Source organism: Ranitomeya imitator, chromosome 1 (genome assembly GCF_032444005.1).
Source record: "Ranitomeya imitator isolate aRanImi1 chromosome 1, aRanImi1.pri, whole genome shotgun sequence".
In the NCBI taxonomy this organism is placed as follows: Eukaryota; Metazoa; Chordata; class Amphibia; order Anura; family Dendrobatidae; genus Ranitomeya; species Ranitomeya imitator.
The window spans coordinates 570,094,263-570,112,500 of NC_091282.1; the positions used below are offsets into that span (position 1 = coordinate 570,094,263).

The 18,238-nt window shown below is 42.3% G+C and overlaps 2 protein-coding genes across 2 annotated transcripts in view; both read right to left on the bottom strand.

The window, feature by feature from the left end:
• Positions 1 to 6,645, bottom strand: part of DAPK3 (death associated protein kinase 3) — a 39,203-nt gene extending 32,558 nt beyond the window's left edge. Inside the window, exons 1-2 of the mRNA XM_069767816.1 lie at positions 6,378 to 6,645; positions 4,140 to 4,500 (exon numbers count right to left, since the gene is read on the bottom strand). Coding sequence (XP_069623917.1) covers positions 4,140 to 4,500; positions 6,378 to 6,439 — 423 coding nt within the window. The 5' untranslated portion in view covers positions 6,440 to 6,645. The remainder of the gene's footprint in view (positions 1 to 4,139; positions 4,501 to 6,377) is intronic.
• A 1,320-nt stretch (positions 6,646 to 7,965) lies between these two features.
• LOC138676744 (mesoderm induction early response protein 2-like) overlaps positions 7,966 to 18,238 on the bottom strand; it is a 182,088-nt gene continuing 171,815 nt past the window's right edge. The window contains exon 13 of the mRNA XM_069766355.1: positions 7,966 to 12,044. Within this exon, the coding sequence (XP_069622456.1) occupies positions 11,758 to 12,044 (287 nt within the window). The 3' untranslated portion in view covers positions 7,966 to 11,757. The remainder of the gene's footprint in view (positions 12,045 to 18,238) is intronic.

The following is an 18,238-nucleotide window of genomic DNA, read 5'->3' on the forward strand; positions in this document are numbered from 1 at the left end:
CATGTGCACTGCGGATTGCGTTTCCCATAGGTTTACATTGTACTGTAAACGCATGGGAAACTGCTGCAGATCCGCAGCTGCGGAAACGCTGTGGATCCGCAGCGTGTGAACATAGCCAAAAAGCGCAATATTGGAGTTCAGATTTTCCTGGAATGGTTTGAGCGTGCTATTTTACATTGGCTGTACCCCTGAGTTGCCAGAACAGCAGAACTTCCCCAAAAGTGACCCCATTTTACAAACTGCACTTCTCAATGAAATCATATAGGGCTCCAGTGATCATACTGACACCACACTTGTGTCACAGAATTTTATACCATTGGGCAGTGAAGAAAAAAAATTAGATTTTTACCACCAAAATGTAGTTTTAGCCCCAGATTTTACATTTTTACAAGAAGATATGGGCAAAAATGGCACCAAAATTTGTCCCACAATTTTTGCTGAATGTAAACATACCCCATATTTGGCAGTACAGTAGTGCTTAGCCATACGGAGAGACAAGGGAGGGACGGAGCGCTATTTGCCTAATGGAGTGCAGATTTTACTAGAATAGTTTGCAAACTCCATATACAGAGACCCCGAGTGCTAGAAGAGCATAACCCCCCTCAATTGACCCCATTTTGGAAGTTATCTACAGGTGTAATGACAATTTTGACTCCATTGGTGTTTCCCAGAAACAAGCAGCACTGGATGTTGCTTAGTGAAAATTGCAAACTGCCATTGTAGTCACCAGTACATTATGCCCAGCCCATGCTTCTGGAGACATGCACCCGTAAATTAGGTGGGCTCTCAGTTACAGAAATGCCAAACATGTGGGCGCTAAATGTGGTTTAGGCTTACTGGGGTCAGAAGGAAGGGGGACATTTGGATTTGGGAGTGCAGAACTTACTGAATTCCTTTCGGAGGGTGAGGAGCCATTCAGCTTTTCCAGAGCCTTTGTGCTACCAGTAACGTGGAAGTTCCCTATATTTCCTTTTAGGGCTTGTTCTCACTTGCGAGGAACACGTCCGTGTCTCGCATGTGGAAACGAAGCTCTGGCGCCGGCACTGTGGAGCGGAGCGTGCGGCCGCATAGCAACACATGGAGCCGCACGCTCCGCTCCGGAGTGCCGGCACCAGAGCTTCGTTTCCACATGCGAGACACGGACGTGTTCCTCGCAAGTGAAAACAAGCCCTTAGAGATGGTGATTTCCTGATGAAGTAGTAATTGAATACTTCGAAACGCATAGAGTAAACCACCATCTTTTACTTATTTCATTTGGATTGGAATTTTATTCAGCAGCGTGGGTAATATCCACAATATTCCTTTCATTCTGAAGTCTGATATGCTGCAGCTGACATTTCCCCGATGATTTTCGCTCTATTAATGGATATATCAGGTTAGTATAATCTAAGCAGATAATTGTAATATCCACTGGATAAGACCCTATTTCACACTGATATTTCCCACAGATCCATCATTGTCCATATTTACATTAACATATGACGGACCTAATTGGGGACTTTTTTTTTCGTGGATTGAAGCTTTTTTGGGGAAAATTTTGCCTAACATTTAGGATCACAGCACGGTGGCTCAGTGGATAGCACTGCAGCCTTGCAGCACTGGGGTCCTGGGGCAACATCTGCAAGGAGTTTATATGTTCTCCCCATATTTGCATGGGTTTCCTCAGTAAATAGGGAATTTAGATTGTGAGCCCCATCGGGGACAGTGATGATAATGTGTGCAAACTGTAAAGCGCTGAGGAATATGTTAGCGCTATATAAAAATAAAGATTATTATTATTATCATCACATTTATCCAGAGTGCTACGCTGAGCACTTACATAGGGGTTTCCAGCGAAATCTCTGAGTGACATAATTCAGATGAAACCCCCGAGAGATCCATTCACTATAATGAGGCAGCAGAGTTACTCTGGACTCAGTCTGGCCTCTGTTCAGCGGTGTACTTTTCAGAAGTGCACAAAACTATGGCAGACCGTCCTTTTATACACGCCTAAAATGAGGGACACCTCTGGATCATAGGCGGCCAGATGGCATCCACAGTGCCTCATTATAGGGGATCTTCCACCTGGGGTTCCACATGAATCTCGTATTTCAGAGATTTACACAGAAATACTTGTGTAAGCGCTCAGCGAAGAGCGCAGGATAAATGTGAGCCGAGCCTTACTGCAATCTTTAAAAGGCAGAATGAAAAAATTAAAAATATCAACAGCAGGTGGCGAATTGGTTTCATTTATTTTTTACGCCGTTGCTTGTGCAGTTTAGGTGATTAGGCGACTTTATTCTTCGGGTCGGTGCGATTATAGCGACACCAGATGTCGCACACTAAAAAATGCTTTTTACTGCAAAAACAAGTTTTTGCATGGCCATATTTTGAGAGCTATAATTTTTCCATATTTCTGCTAACAGTCATGTGAAAGCTTGTTTTTTGTGGGACGAGTTGACGTTTTAATTGGTACCATTTTCGAGCAAGTGACATTTTTTGATCCATTACGATTTTTGGGAGGCAGAATGAACAAACAAACAGCAATTTATTATTTTTTTTTATACCATTCCACATGTGGTAAAATTCATAGGGCAGCTTTATTCTTCGGGTCAGTAAAATTACAGCGATACCATATTTTATATACAGGTGCTTCTCACAAAATTAGAATAATTTCATTGGCTGAAAGCCATAATCATCAACATTAAGGCTGCCGTCACACTAGCAGTATTTGGTCAGTATTTCTCATCAGTATTTCTCAGCCAAAACCAGGAGTGGGTGATAAATGCAGAAGTGGTGCATATGTTTCTATTATACTTTCCCTCTAATTGTTCCTCACCTGGTTTTGGCTGAGAAATACTGATGTAAAATACTGACCAAATACTGCTAGTGTGACGGCAGCCTAACAGACAAACACTTGAAATAGATCACTATGTTTGTAATGACTCTATATATGAGTTTCACTTTTTGTATTGAAGAACTGAAATAAATTAACTTTTTGATTATATTCTAATTTTGTGAGAAGCACCTGTAGATGAAGCAGCTAAATTCAGGACAGCAAACCTGTAGCCAGTTTTATAGTAGTTTGAAGATATTTTTAATGGCAAGAATAGCATACTTTGTTATTTTTCCTGTCAGAAGAACTAAAACCCTGAAGGACTCAATTTTAAAGGTCACCAGGGTCTGCCAGGATTTGCTGCATCAATTTGAGGGTACTCGCACAGTGTCACTTAGATATGGGTACAGTGACCGAGCTTTCCCATACTTAGGCTACGTTCACATTTGCGTTGGGCGGTGCTGCGTCGTCAGCTTTTTGTGACGCATGCGTTCATTTTTTCATGATTTTCGGCGCAGAAAAAAACTGCATCATGCAGCGTTTTCTGTTGCGCCAAAAAGACGGATGCGTCACAAAACGCAAGACAACGCATGTCCATGCGCCCCCCATGTTAAATATAGGGGCGCATGCGTCGCCGTGGCTGCGCCCAACGCAGCCCCGCACAACGCTAATGTGAACGTAGCCTAAGCTGCCTCAAGAAAATGCTGGTGGACATTTTCCTGAGGCAGCCCCTCCTACGATCTTCCTGCGGCTACGCCAGCCACTTTCATTCTATACTCTCAGTATAGAGTACAGGATGCTTACAAGCAGTAGATGCCAGAAGAACAAACAAGTTAATTCTTTTGTTTCTAGATTTCCGAACCCTCACGTGGCTAAAGGACGCGACATAAGACATAACCTGTGCACAGCAATATTGTTCTGACATTGCAGTGCAATATTTTAATTTTATGGGTCGCTTTCTGAAGATGATGTGTGCACAAATCCAAACTATAGATTTGTGCTAAAGCCATCTCTTCCTATTCGACTGAGCCTTTATGTGCTTTTATTGGGAAGAGAGGAGAGACCCACTGGCAGACAGGTCTGACAGCAGATTATCTCTTCAGAATCAAAGGGTTTGGCATTTGAAGGCAAACCCGCCTCCTATATTGGAGGAGAGCGGGTAGGCCCCCATACACATTAGAAATTTGCCGGACACTGCCAATATCATGGCCCTGGACAACTTTAATAGAGATCTTTACAGTTCCACTGTGGTTACGATGTTACTGTGAACAAAGCCTTTGTAACAATAACTAACATGACCCAAATATTTCATAAAATAGTATACCTTGAGATCAAAATGTGCAATGCTTCTGTGGTGCAGATAGTGGACCCCATCTAGAATCTGTTTTAGGAACATGGTGGCCTCTTCCTCACTCAAGCTTTCCTTTTGAGCCAAGAAGTCAAATAATTCTCCTCCGGACACCAACTCCAATATAAGCACCACATCTGTGCGATTCTCAAACACATCATGAAGGGTGATTATGTTTGGATGCTGAATCTCTCGTAAGATGTCAACTTCTCTCTCAATCTCCTCCCGGCTCACACCTCGGCGACTGGATGACAAGCGGCGCTTCTTAATGAACTTGGCGGCGTACTCCAATCCTGTTCTACGTTCCCGGCACTTCCTCACAATTGCAAACTGACCACTAAAAAGAAAATGAACAATTAATTCACACAAATATGTAAGAAGAAACGATATACTGGGTCTCCAGAGTCACATGAGAGGAGAACACAAGACTACCTGACACTCTGATAATATCTCTAAAGAGCTGCATAAAGAACAAATAATAAGTACATTTACCCCTTCAGCCCCCAAGCCTGTTTTCACCTTCATGACCAGGCCAATTTTTACAATTCTGACCACTGTCACTTTATTAACAACTCTGAAACGCTTCAACGGATCCCGGTGATTCTGAGATTGTTTTTCATGGCATATTGTACTTTATGATAGTGGTAAAATTTGACATGACTTGTGTTTATTTGTGCAAAAAATTAAAATTTGGTAATTTTCAAACTTTTAATTTTCATGCCCTTAAACCAGACTCAAGTCGCACAAACTAGTTAATAAATAACATTTCCCTCATGTCTACTTTACATCAGCACAATTTTAGAAACTTTTTTTATATAGGAAAAGAAATGGAAGAACTCAGTGAAGTTCGGAGTCCGTACCAAACGCCTACTGTTCAGGCACGGTTCCCGAACATGGACTTCAAGAATTCCATGTTACTGTTTGGGTGTGGCACCCACGAACACTGGATGTTTCTTGTGCCATCATCTGCATGACAGCGCGAGAAACGCAAGCGGCTCTGATCGGCGGCAAGATTAATACTAGTAGTCAGAGGGCTGCGGTTCTCATGCTGTCAGATGACAGCGTGAGCCCGCAGCTGTGAACAGAGGTAAAAAGTTCACCTGCGGTCACTGGTGTCTGCTGATGGGACTACTACTCCCATCAGCCCACGCCTGCTGCCACTAATAACAGTGAGAGCAGGTGTTGGCTGATGGGAGTATCCATCACCTGCTGCATGCGCTATAAATAATTTTAAAACAAAAACTGCGTGGGTTCCCCTGTAGTTTTGATAACCAGACGGGCAAAACTGACAGCTGCGGGCTGCAACCCTACTTCAGCAAGGCTGCTTATCAAGAATAGAGGGGTCACCGTCACAGTTTTTGTAAAATTAAAGGGAACCTGTCAGCAGGATTATGCACAGTAACCTACAGACAGTGTCAGGTCGGCGCTGTTATACTGATTACAATGATACGTGGGTGATGAAATCCCTTTAATGGTTGTTGTGTAATCTTTATTTTCAGTTTTGTGGTAATAATATGCTCGTGCCCCGGAGCGGGACTTCATGTGATGCTCTGTGTTGACATGCGTTTGCAATGGTCCGTTAGTTCGTGACGCACCTTCTAACGCAGACTACCACGTTTTCGGGTCCGGTATGGCGAACAGAAGCGTTCGTTCTGCCATAGAACTCTACTGCAAACGCAAATGACCTAACGCAGCCACATGCATTAACGCGATGGCAAAATACACCACAAAAAGACAATTTTGGGCTCATTTTTAGCGCATCCATTTAACGGATCCGATAAACGGATTGCCCTATCGCAATGTGGACCTAGCCTTAGCGTGCACAATCCGGCTGACAGCTTGCCTTAAGACCAGATTCTGTTGTGTGAGGAGAACTCTGGCGGCTCCTCCTTAGCTTTATGTCAAGTGTTTATGGTCCATAAGCTATCTGCATATAAGTGATCGGGAGGGGGGTATGGCCAGTCACTATTACCCTGCACATATGGGGTTAACCCTGACTGACAGCCGGTCTACTAGCCTCCGACCACCTTCCATCAACCGGATCTGGTCATGTCCTACCACTTAGGTGCCCTGCTCTACACACTGGCAGCCATGGTCAGATGGTGGCATCTCATCAAAGAGACCTGCCATAAGGGCCTGGGCCACTGCCTGGCAGCACAAGGGTTAACCGCCGGGAGGCCGTGCGTGTAATGTATACAGGGCGCAGGGTCTCACCTTCCCAGCTCTTCTCCCATCTCATAGAATTCCTCCACATTTTGCTGCCGGAAGCCGCTCATGGTGCTCGGCTCAGCTGCTGCGCTCGGTTCTGACCCAGAGAGCCCGGCGCTCCCAGTCCCAACCAGAGTTTCCGGACTCGTAATGCTCTGGATGCTTGGGGAATGACGTCAGCACAAGACACGCCCCCTCCGACGTTTGGGCTCAAGCGATTGGTTGAGCTAGCGAGTCGTTCCACGAAGTGAGTGCTGGTCGGAGAATGTGCCGCTCGGCCAATCAGGAAGCGTTCTCTTCTGTTCCAGTGCGGCGGATGACGTCATTCATAGCGTAGGATGGCTGCTACACAGCGGTGTGTGAGCTGCTGAGGCCGCCATGGGCAGTAAGTGGCAGGTCTGGCAGGGCCGGGAAGGGATGATGTCACCAGAGGGATGGCTGTAGTCTGCACACTGAAGTGGCATGTAAACAAATAATGTCACTTTTTCCACCTTAAGGCTATGTGCACACGTCCGGAAAGTATGCAGAAATTTCCTGAGAAAATCCTGAGGTTTTCCACAGGAAATCTGCACGCATTTTTGTGGCGGGTTGATCACGTATTTTGCGCGATTTTTGTGCAGATTTTTCACGTTTTTTTCCCGGAGGTTCCCAATGCAATAATACAGTGGGAAATCCGCTCAAAATCCGCAAAATTAATGAACATGCTGCTTATTTTTCCCACATTTTTTGTGTGGAAAAAAAGCAACGTGCACAAAAATTGCGGAAACCATTAAAAATGATGGGATACTTAATGTATGCGTTTATAAGCGTTTATGCCGTGGAAAGCCTCCAAAAAACCACGCAAATAATCCAGAACGTGTGCACATACCCTAAATAGGCCATTTAGCAGACAGTGGGTGATGAGTGTGGCGATGAGGCGTCCTCCGACTTCACCCACAGTACAGACATAGGATAATGCACTATTCACGCCTTTCCTGCTACTCACAGATCTACTCTATTATTGATATGTCAGTGGTTGATACATTCTGTGTGTTTAGACCTGTACATGGGTTCAGGTTATAGCACTATATTAAATGTACTATTCCCTTTCTATATTTTTATGCTATACGATCACAACTCCGATGAGTGTTGCGCTGAATTGCGACCGTTGCACTACCAGTCATTTTCCCCACCCTATACCTTTTAACTAGTGATGAGCGAGTGTACTGGTTGCTCGGGTGACCTCCGAGTATTTGGGAGAAAACCCGAGCAACAAGTATACTCGCTCATCACTACTTTTAATGTATTTGACTAAATAAAGTTATATATTTTTTCACATTTTGGACTTTTATCTTCATTTTTTCTTCCTTCTTTGTTGGCTGAAGGTGGTCTATAATAGACTGAAGCGGCATTTAACCGTAGATTGAAATTAAAATGACTTCTTCATATTATACTTGAGTGCAAAGCTCTTCATATATTATTGTACAGCAGAATACATGATCCCATGGAACACAATTCTGCTAGTCAGTTGGAGAGAGAAAGGCCAGTTTGGAAACAGGACAAAATTCTTTGTTGTTGGTCCCGATCAATGGAAAAAAAAAAACTGATTCTGGACTTTATGACTGTATTTACAAATCTTTATTCACATATGGAGTCTGTGTAAAAGGATGTAAATGGATTGTCATGTCTTTCATTTAGAAAATTGGTTTAAAACATAAGAGGGACACAAAACATCCAATTTTGCAAGTACAAAACAGGATGGAATCTGTACAAAAATATACACTGTTCTGAGAGAATGTTTGTTAGAAAATAAATAGATATGAAAGTAGTGGTACATCAAATAATCTGTATATCGATGATCATTAATGAAGTAAAGCAGATTAAGTAAAGAATATACATAAATATCTTACAGTTCTAAAAGTTTGTAAAGCTGCAGAAATTTGTAGGCAGGTATGGAAAAATAGTTGCAAAATAAAAATGCTTGGAAAAAAAAGAAAGAAGAAAGCATTGATTAAAAACTAGCAACAGAATGCAGTTTATTAACAAAAGACAAATTAATTTAAATCAATATTTGGTGTAACCACTCTGCTTTCAAGACTGCATTAAGGCCGGGGTCACACTTGCGAGTGTGATGCGAGTCTCTCACATCAATACCCGGCACTGCCGCCGCAGGACTCGGGACCGCAGCGTGCGGCTGTATAGAAATATATGCAGCCGCACGCTCCGGTCCCAAGTGACAGGTATTGATGCGAGTTTCTGACATCATACTTGCAAGTCATACACTTGCTAACTAACTGTCATACACATGTAGAGTCTGAGGAAAGACAGCTGGCGGTTGTTCCAAACATCTTGGGAGGACAAACCACAGATCTTTATTCTGCCTCTATGTAATCCGAGACGCATTGTTGAAATTAGGGCTTCCAGGATTATTTTTCTTTTTTTACACTGAAGATATATTTAATTTTATGTCTGGGGTATTTGTCCTAATGCAGAAGAAATTTGGAGCCTCCCTGATGGCATTAAACAATGGATATGTATCTACCTATATTTGTGAGCATACAGATCACCAAGAAATAATGACATTAACAGTGGCCACCCAAGGAATGATGAAAGACACACAATTCTTACTTCCATTTGAAATGGGAAGAAGTCCAGGAGTGCCATCAGCTCAGAACTGGTAGCAACCACTGGGACCCAGTAATACCCATATACTGTTTAGAGAAGTCTGTTCAGAAATGGTCATTCTGGAAGAATTGTGGCCAAACAGCCATAAACCATTAACATTGAGAGAAGGCCAAGTGACTTAACTGTGCACCAAAAAATAGAAACTGGAGGTGTAGAAAAATGTCAGCAAGTGCTCTGGACTAAAGTCAAAATGTGAATTATCTGGTTGTAACAGAAGACAGTTTGTTCACCAATGGGCTGGAGAGCTGCAAAATAATGTGTTCAGGCACCAGTGAAGCATGGGGGAGGTTCGCTGCCAGTTTAGAATTCATTGAAGAAAATGGATTTGGTGATTTAGCCAAGTTTATCGGTGTCCTCAATACTGAGAAATACAGGCATATACTTTATCATGCAGAAGCATCATGGAGGAATCTGACTCGCTCCAAATCTATTCTGTAGCAGAACAATGACCCAAACATACAGCCAATATCATTAAGTAATGTCTTCAGCATGAAGAACAAGTCCTGGAAGTGATGATATGGACCCTACACAGCCCTGATCTCAAAATCAAGTCTGGAGGAGTGCGCATGAAGAGAAAGGAGGATTTGCGCAGGCCTACATCTACGGAATTTGATTAGTTCTCCACACATATTCGGAACAACCTCTCTGCCAAGGTCCTTCAAATATCTGTTTGAAAGTGTAGCATGAAGAAATGAGGTTTTAAGGCAAAGGGCAGTCACAAAATATTCATTTCATTTACATTTCTCTTTTGTTCCTTCACTTTGCATTATGTTAGTTGCTTTACAAATTATCACTTCTATTTTTGAAACCATACTTGCTTTACAGCATTTTTCCACTTGCCTAAAAGTTTTGTACACTACTGCATATTATACACATGTATTACTTAGGTGGAAACTGCTTGCACAACACTTTTCTTAATTCAGTAAGTTTATAATTTAACATCAGAGAAACCAGCCTCAATTATTAGCTCAAATCTGAATGGATGACAAGTTCAGTGGAGAGAAGTTGCTGACTTTTCCAACCTTGCTCAGAGAAGAGCGATTGCAAACTCACTGTGAGGTCAGAATGCATAGCTCATTATACTCCAGGTAGAGGAGGTGAGAAAAGCAGTGGAAGGAAAGGGAAACACAGAAAGATGGCGCTGAGCTTTCTATCCAGTCTTTTACCTCACCTCATAGTAGATTTCCATTTACACTGATCAGTACTGCTGAGTAATTTCCTGCAGCTAGTCTCTTCCTACAAGCTCAGAATGGATTACAAAGTAAGAGACAGTGTTTGCAAAGAGGAAAACTAGAGAAAGTGCAGGATACAAGTATTATAATGGCCAGCGATAAAGTGTTATTCCTTATTCTGACACAGGACAATTTATTCCGAAAAGTGACTTCAAGGTACGGTTACCCTGTAGCTCAATTTTGTTTGTTTTTTAACCTTAAATCCTACTCATAAAAATCACATTTTAAAAATTGTGTAACAAAACTCAATATATGAAATTTACACAAATTAATCAAATTGCAGGGTCCACAAAAACTTCCTCTAAGTGTCTAAAATCCTACTGCAGTTTTCACATAGGTTGGCAGAGGATTGGTGTGGTGTAGTCTGTGACAAGTGGAGCACGCACAGCTTCTGACTGCTCGCTCTTAATCTGCAGTGCAAGGATGCAGTCTTGTCGATCCAGCACACAGTGGCCATGCATGTTGAATCTCAGTACTGGGAGTCAGGAGTCAACCTCTCCTACACTGACCAAATAAAAAGAATTACTGATTCCATCGGTGTCAGGAAAAGTGGAACAAGGAAGCAGTGCAAACCAATGTTACAGTAGGCAGGCTTGTGAAAGTTTTGAAAAGCTTAGATGAGAGTTTGGGAAAAAAAAAAAAGCAAAAAAAAAACCTTACAGTAAAACCTCCTTTAACAGTGTAGATTAAAATACAAAATGCTACAGAAAAGATATATATATTCAATTAGCTGAAGTTGAGAAGTTAACGAACAGAGTGGGATTGATAAGCAGAATCGCTCAGTCTGCAAGTAAGCCAGGAAAAATTCTGCTCAACCTAAGGTAAGAAATGGCTTTATCTTTCACAGGCTATCATTTCATACAACAGCAGGGGCTGAGCTCAGACAGTGAGGTTATTGCAGCCCATGGATTCAAGTACACAAAGATGACTGACGTTACAAAATGGCCGTAGCCAGAAGAAAAAAAAAAGCTAAATAAAATAATTAGACTGGCCAAATCATGTACAGAATTAATCTACAAGCATACCAGAAAACAAATGCATAAATATGTACCATCTAGGTATCTTGGCAACATTGTCAAAAATTCATCATTGATACAGTTGATACACTGACCAAGAAGCACTCTGACCTTATGAAAAAGATCTACAGTGGAATGTGTAAGAAAAAAAATATATAGTACAGTACATAGGCAGATTGTGCAAGTAACCAGTTATGTATAATCAGAATTCATGTGCAATTTAAAAGGTCAATTGCAAATCCATACAAAAAATACAATTAAATAAAAAGAGCTTACTGTACATAGCTAGTTCCTGCATGTCACCAACTCAATACTTCAAATAGCAAATCCTCCAAAATATCTGGTACTGTTAGGTATGTCTTCCTGAGATTATGAAAATCAGCTGATCGGAACACAAGGTACTGGTGACACTGCAGTGGACACATCAAGTGGTCCAAAACAGACCTCTCCTTATCTATATACAAAGGTGTAAAGTCAGGGGGAGAGAGGATTGGTACAAAAAATAGATGGTCTTGCCATAAAGCCAGGAAGGGATAAGTCAGCCATATTAAAGGTTTCCAAAGAATGGTCTTGCTTCCTGACATCAGGCAATAAAGGCATTTCAGGAGGGCAGAGATCAAGACTGACATTTTCACTATTAATTGGAGGAGACTCTTTGGGATCCTCCTGGTTGGGAGACGTGTGGGAATGTAGACTACAAGCAAACTGGTCTCCATCACAGGAGCAGTCCGTGTTCTTGGAAGAATTCTGCTTAGAGACGGCTGTAGATGTGGAGACAAAGAAAAGAAGCCATTAGGACCGCTGATAATGGAGCAAGAGCACAGCACCATATTATCTAAAGAGAAAACACGTTCTACAGAAAAATAGTGCTGGGTGCACCAGGCTTTAGGGAAACGAATACATGTTATTACTGTGCAGTCCCAGGCTCTCCTATCTCCAACAATAGGCAGGGCGGCAGTTTAAGACACGACATCATCCAGCAGACGGCAGCATCAGTCATGTAATTTGTCATCTCACAGAGGTCGAGAGGATGAGACCGCAGCCTGGGAAAGGCGCGTACATCATATAGGAGGAGCACAGAAATGGGCAGTATAAGTAGTATGGGTGTCAGGCACTAATTGGGAACTTTGTGGTTTATCACTGTATATGGGGCTGCCTCCAGGGCTCACATTAAGGGGTTGGGGGTGAGGCGAGTGGATAGGGGGGACTGGGCAATTGCCCAGGGCTCTCACACCCGTGGGGACCCAAAGCCTCTACAGCAGGAGTTACACCAATAGCATTCAAACAATTTAAAAACCCCACATATTTGGTATTGCTATGTTTGTAAAAACCAGATCAAAATATAAAGTAAATTAATCTGATCGGTAAATGGTGTAACAAGAAAAAAAAAAAAAAGAAAAGAAAGCAAGGATTACTTTTTTTGGCATTGCAATAAAATACAATAAGCAGAGGTGTTCAAAACCTCTTTCCTGCCCCAAAATGGTATCCGTAAGAGTGTCAGCTCAGGGTACAAAAAATAAGCTCTCACCCATCTCGAAAAATTAAGATATTACAGGTCTTGGAAAATGGTGACAAAATTTAAATTTATTTTCAAATTTAAGGATTTTTTCACCTTTTAAATAAAAAAAAAACAAACACAAAAAGCCTTACATCTTTGGTAGGTGCGGACTCATACTGACCTGGAAAATCATAATACCTGGCCAGTTTTACCATATAAAGAACATGGTAAATAAAACAATTGTAGAATTGCACTTTCAACGCACTTGAATTTTTTCCCTGTTTTCCAGTACACTATGTGGTAGAATGAATGGCGTCACTCAAAAGTGCAACTCGTCCCACAAAAAACAAGCCCTCATTCGGCAAAAAAAATCCCCCAGGAGTGAGAAGGTTAAAGGGAATCTGTCACCTCATTTTGGCCCTATAAACTGCGGCCACTGCCATCAGGGGCTTAACTACAGCATTCTGTAATGTTGTAGATAAGCCCCTGATGTAACCTGAAAGATAAGAAAAAGAGGTTAGATTATACTCACCCAGTTGCGGTCCAGGTCCGATGGGCTTCGCGGGTCCGGGGCCTCCCATCTTCATGCGGTGTCGTCATCCTCCTTGCTTCGTGTCGCGGCTCCAGCGCAGGTGTACTGATTTGCCCTGTTGAGGGCAGAGCAAAGTACTGCAGTGTGCAGGCGCTGGGCCTCTCTGACCTTTCCCTGTACCTGCGCACTGCAGTACTTTACTCTGTTCTCAACAGGGCAAATCAGTACACCTGCGCTGGAGCCGTTTCAGGAAGCGAACGTCATCGCATGAAGATGGGAGGCCCCGGACCTGCGACGCCCATCGGTCCAAACCGCACCGGGACCGCCCCTGGGTGAGTATAATCTAATTTTTTTTTTCTTATATATCCGGTTATATCGGGGGCTTATCTATAGCATTACAGAATGCTGTAGATAAGCTCCTAATGGCGGTGCCCGCAGCTTATATGCGAAAAATGAGGTGACAGATTCCCTTTAAAATCCATGTATGATGTGTTTACTAACCTAGTTAATAAATAATCATATCTAGAAAATGTAATTATTGTACCTCCTGAATTCCTACATGTAAAGACAGTTATCAGGCAGAACTTACAAGGCATTCAGAAAGGTATGCCCATCTGCAAGAACCTGCCTCAATATGTAGTAGGTGTAATATTACTAAAAACCTCCAATTAGCAAATCTGAAGAAATATACTAAATTTCTATGTCGCATAATAATAATAACAATCTTTATTTATATAGCGCCAACATATTCCGCAGCACTTTACAGTTTCAAACAACAGTCATAAGTTACAACGTTAACAATAATGTAATAATTAAAACAAAATTAGACGACCCTGCTCGTGAGAGCTTACAATCTACAGTGAGGTGGGGGAGACACAAAGTACAGGTGTGTATTTACAATGATGGTCCAGCCATCTTGAGGGAGTGTGGGATAAAGGCTGCATGAGCTGATCACCAGCCAGTATTTGTGGTGCGGTGGAGTTTGATGGAGGGTTAGATCGTGAATGGGCTACACGCACACTTGCATATAAAATGACTGATTAGAAAACGTGATAGGCCGCTCTGGACAAATGTGTTTTGAGAGAGTGCCTAAAATTGAGCAAGTCGTTGATAGTCCTAATTTCTTGAGGTAGAGCATTCCAGAGGATTGGCGCAACTCATGAGAAGTCTCGCAGCCAGGAGTGGGAGGTATGGATTAGTGTAGATGTTAGTCGAAAGTCCTTTGCAGAATGTAACGAGCGGGTAGGCCCATAAACAGAAATGAGGGAGAAGATGTAGAAGGATGCCGCACTGTGGAGAGTTCTGTGGGTGAGAACAAGCAGTTGAATTGGATCCAGTGCCAGTGTCACCTCATATAGGGCATTACAGTAGCTTAGGTATCCATGATTAAGACCACTCCAATAGTGACAGACAGCTTAGTGGTCATAACCATGGATATCAAAGCTATCGCAATGCCCTGTTTGTTGGGTAAGCGACATAGCGAATCTGAAGAACTATAATAAACTTCTAATTGGAGGTATTTGGTAATATTATTATACCTACTAGATACTGAGATAGGATCTTTGAGATTGGAATACCCCTTTAAGTTCAACATGTCCACTACCGACCACCCTAGTTAAAACATAACACAAGACAGGAAGTGTTGTCATAGGGATTTTGGATTGTGCTCAATTCAAATTTAACTTAAATTAACCCATTTACCCCCGAGGGTGGTTTCCACGTTAATGACCGGGCCAATTTTTGCAATTCTGACCACTGTCCTATGAGGTTATAACTTTGGAACACTTCAACGGATCCCGTGATTCTGACATTGTTTTCTCGTGGCATATTGTACTTCATGATAGTGGTAGTATTTATTTGATATGACTTGCGTTTATTTGTGAAAAAAACAAATGTGGCGAAAATTTTTGAAAATTTCGCAATTTTCCAACTTTGAATTTTTATGCCCTTAAATAACAGAGCTATGTCACACAAAATACTTAATAAGTAACATTTCCTACATGTCTACTTCACATCAGCACAATTTTGGAAACAAATTTTTTATTTGTTAGGGAGTTATAAGGGTTAAAAGTTGACCAGCAATTTCTCATTTTTACAACAAATTTTACAAAACCATTTTTTTTAGGGACCACCTCACATTTGAAGTGACTTTAGGGGTCAATATAACAGAAAATACCCAAAAGTGACACCATTCTAAAAACTGCACCCCTCAAGGTGCGCAAAACCAAATTCAAGAAGTTTATTAACCCTTCAGGTGCGTCACAAGAACTAAAGCAATGTGGAAAGAAAAAATGAACATTTTACTTGTTTCGCAAAAAATTTACTTGGGAACCATTTTTTTTTATTTTCACAAGGGTATCAGGAGAAAATGGACCACAAAATTGTGCAATTTCGTCTGAGTATGCCGATACCCCGTATGTGGGGAAAAGCCACTGTTTGGGTGCATGGGAGGACTCAGAAGGGAGGGAGCACCTTTTGACTTTTTGAACGCAAAATTGGCTGGAATCAATGGTGGGCGTCATGTCGCGTTTGATGTACGTAAACAGTGGAAACCCCCCCCAATTCTAACTCTAACCCCAACACATCCCTAACCCTTATCCCAACCCCAACTTGCTCTTTAGCCCAACTCTAACCCTAATCGAAAATTTGGAAATAAATTTATTTAATTTCATTATTTTTCCCTAACTAAGGGGGTGATAAAAGGGGGTTTTATTTACAAATCTGTTTTATTTTGATCACTGATAGTGTCTATCACAGTGATCAAAATGAATAGGAAAATTTTCCTATTGTTGCCAGCCGGCAGATCTCGACGGGCTGAGAGCCCAGAGAAATTCCGACTCTGGGGGGCGCTATACACTTTTCCACAGCGCCATTAATTAACAGTGCTGTGGTTTAAGTACCCTTAACTGCCGCCATTAAAGGGTGTATCAGCGGTCATTAAGGGGTTAGAGGGCACAACAAATTGACACTGTTGTACAAGATATACACTGACTACTTTACATTGTATCAAAGTGTCATATCTTCAGTGTTGCCCCATGAAAAGATGTACTTATATACTCGAGTATAAGCCGACCCGAGTATAAGCCGACCCCCTAATTTTGCCACAAAAAACTGGGAAAAGTTAATGACTCGAGTATAAGCCTAGGGTAGGAAATGCAGCAGCTACCGGTGAATGTCAAAAGTAAAAATAGATACCAATAAAAGTAAAATTAATTGAGACATGAGTAGGTTTAAGTGTTTTTGAATATCCATATTGAATCAGGAGCCCCATTTAATGCTCCATAAAGTTTATGATGGCCCCATAAGATGCTCCATATTAAAATATGCCCCATATAATCCTGCATAAAGGGTAATAATGGCTCCATAAAGATGCTCCATAGACATATTTGCCCAATATAATGCTGCACAAATGCAGATTATGGCCCCATAAGATGCTCCATACAGACACTTGCCCCATATAGTGCTGCACAAACGTTATGGCCCCATACAGACACTTGCCCCATATAGTGCTGCACGAACGTTATGGCCCCATACAGTGCTGCACAAACATTATGGCCCCTTACAGTGCTGCACAAACGTTATGGCCCCATATAGTGCTGCACAAACGTTATGGCCCCATATAGACACTTGCCCCACATAGTGCTGCACAAACGTTATGGCCCCATATAGTGCTGCACAAACATTATGGCACCATATAGTGCTGCACAAACATTATGGCCCCTTATAGTGCTGTGTTATGAAAGGTAAGCGCACATACAGTGACCTGGCAATAACCCAAAAAACAAGAACGAGCTCTGAGACGTGGGAACTCTGTTGACCACAATCCCTAATCCTCTCCAACCACACTAAAGGCAGCCGTGGATTGCGCCTAACGCTCCCTATGCAACTCGGCACGGCCTGAGAAACTAGCTAGCCTGAAGATAGAAAATAAGCCTACCTTGCCTCAGAGAAATACCCCAAAGGAAAAGGCAGCCCCCACATATAATGACTGTGAGTTAAGATGAAAAGACAAACGTAGAGATGAAAGATTTAGCAAAGTGAGGCCCAACTTTCTGAACAGAGCGAGGATAGGAAAGGTAACTTTGCGGTCAACACAAAACCCTACAAAACCACGCAAAGGGGGCAAAAAGACCCTCCGTACCGAACTAACGGCACGGAGGTACACCCTCTGCGTCCCAGAGCTTCCAGCAAGCAGTAAAAAACAAATTGACAAGCTGGACAGAAAAAAACAGCAAACAAATAGCAAAGAGTAACTTGGCTATGCAGAGCAGCAGGCCACAGGAACGATCCAGGAGGAAACAGGTCCAATACTAGAACATTGACTGGAGGCCAGGATCAAAGCACTAGGTGGAGTTAAATAGAGCAGCACCTAACGACTTCACCACATCACCTGAGGAAGGAAACTCAGAAGCCGCAGTACCACTTTCCTCCACCAACGGAAGCTCACAGAGAGAACCAGCCGAAGTACCACTTGTGACCACAGGAGGGAGCTCTGCCACAGAATTCACAACAGTGCTGCACAAACATTATGGCCCCATACAGTGCTGCACAAACGTTATGGCCCCATACAGTGCTGCACAAACGTTATGACCCCATACAGTGCTGCACAAACGTTATGGCCCCATATAGACACTTGCCCCATACAGTACTGCACAAACGTTATGGCCCTATACAGTGCTGCACAAATGTTATGGCCCCATATAGTGCTGCACAAACGTTATGGCCCCTTATAGTGCTGCACAAATGTTATGGCCCCATATAGTGCTGCACAAACGTTATGGCCCCATATAGTGCTGCACAAATGTTATGGCCTCATATAGTGCTGCACAAACATTATGGCCCCATACAGTGCTGCACAAACGTTATGGCCCCATACAGTGCTGCACAAACGTTATGGCCCCATATAGTGCTGCACAAATGTTATG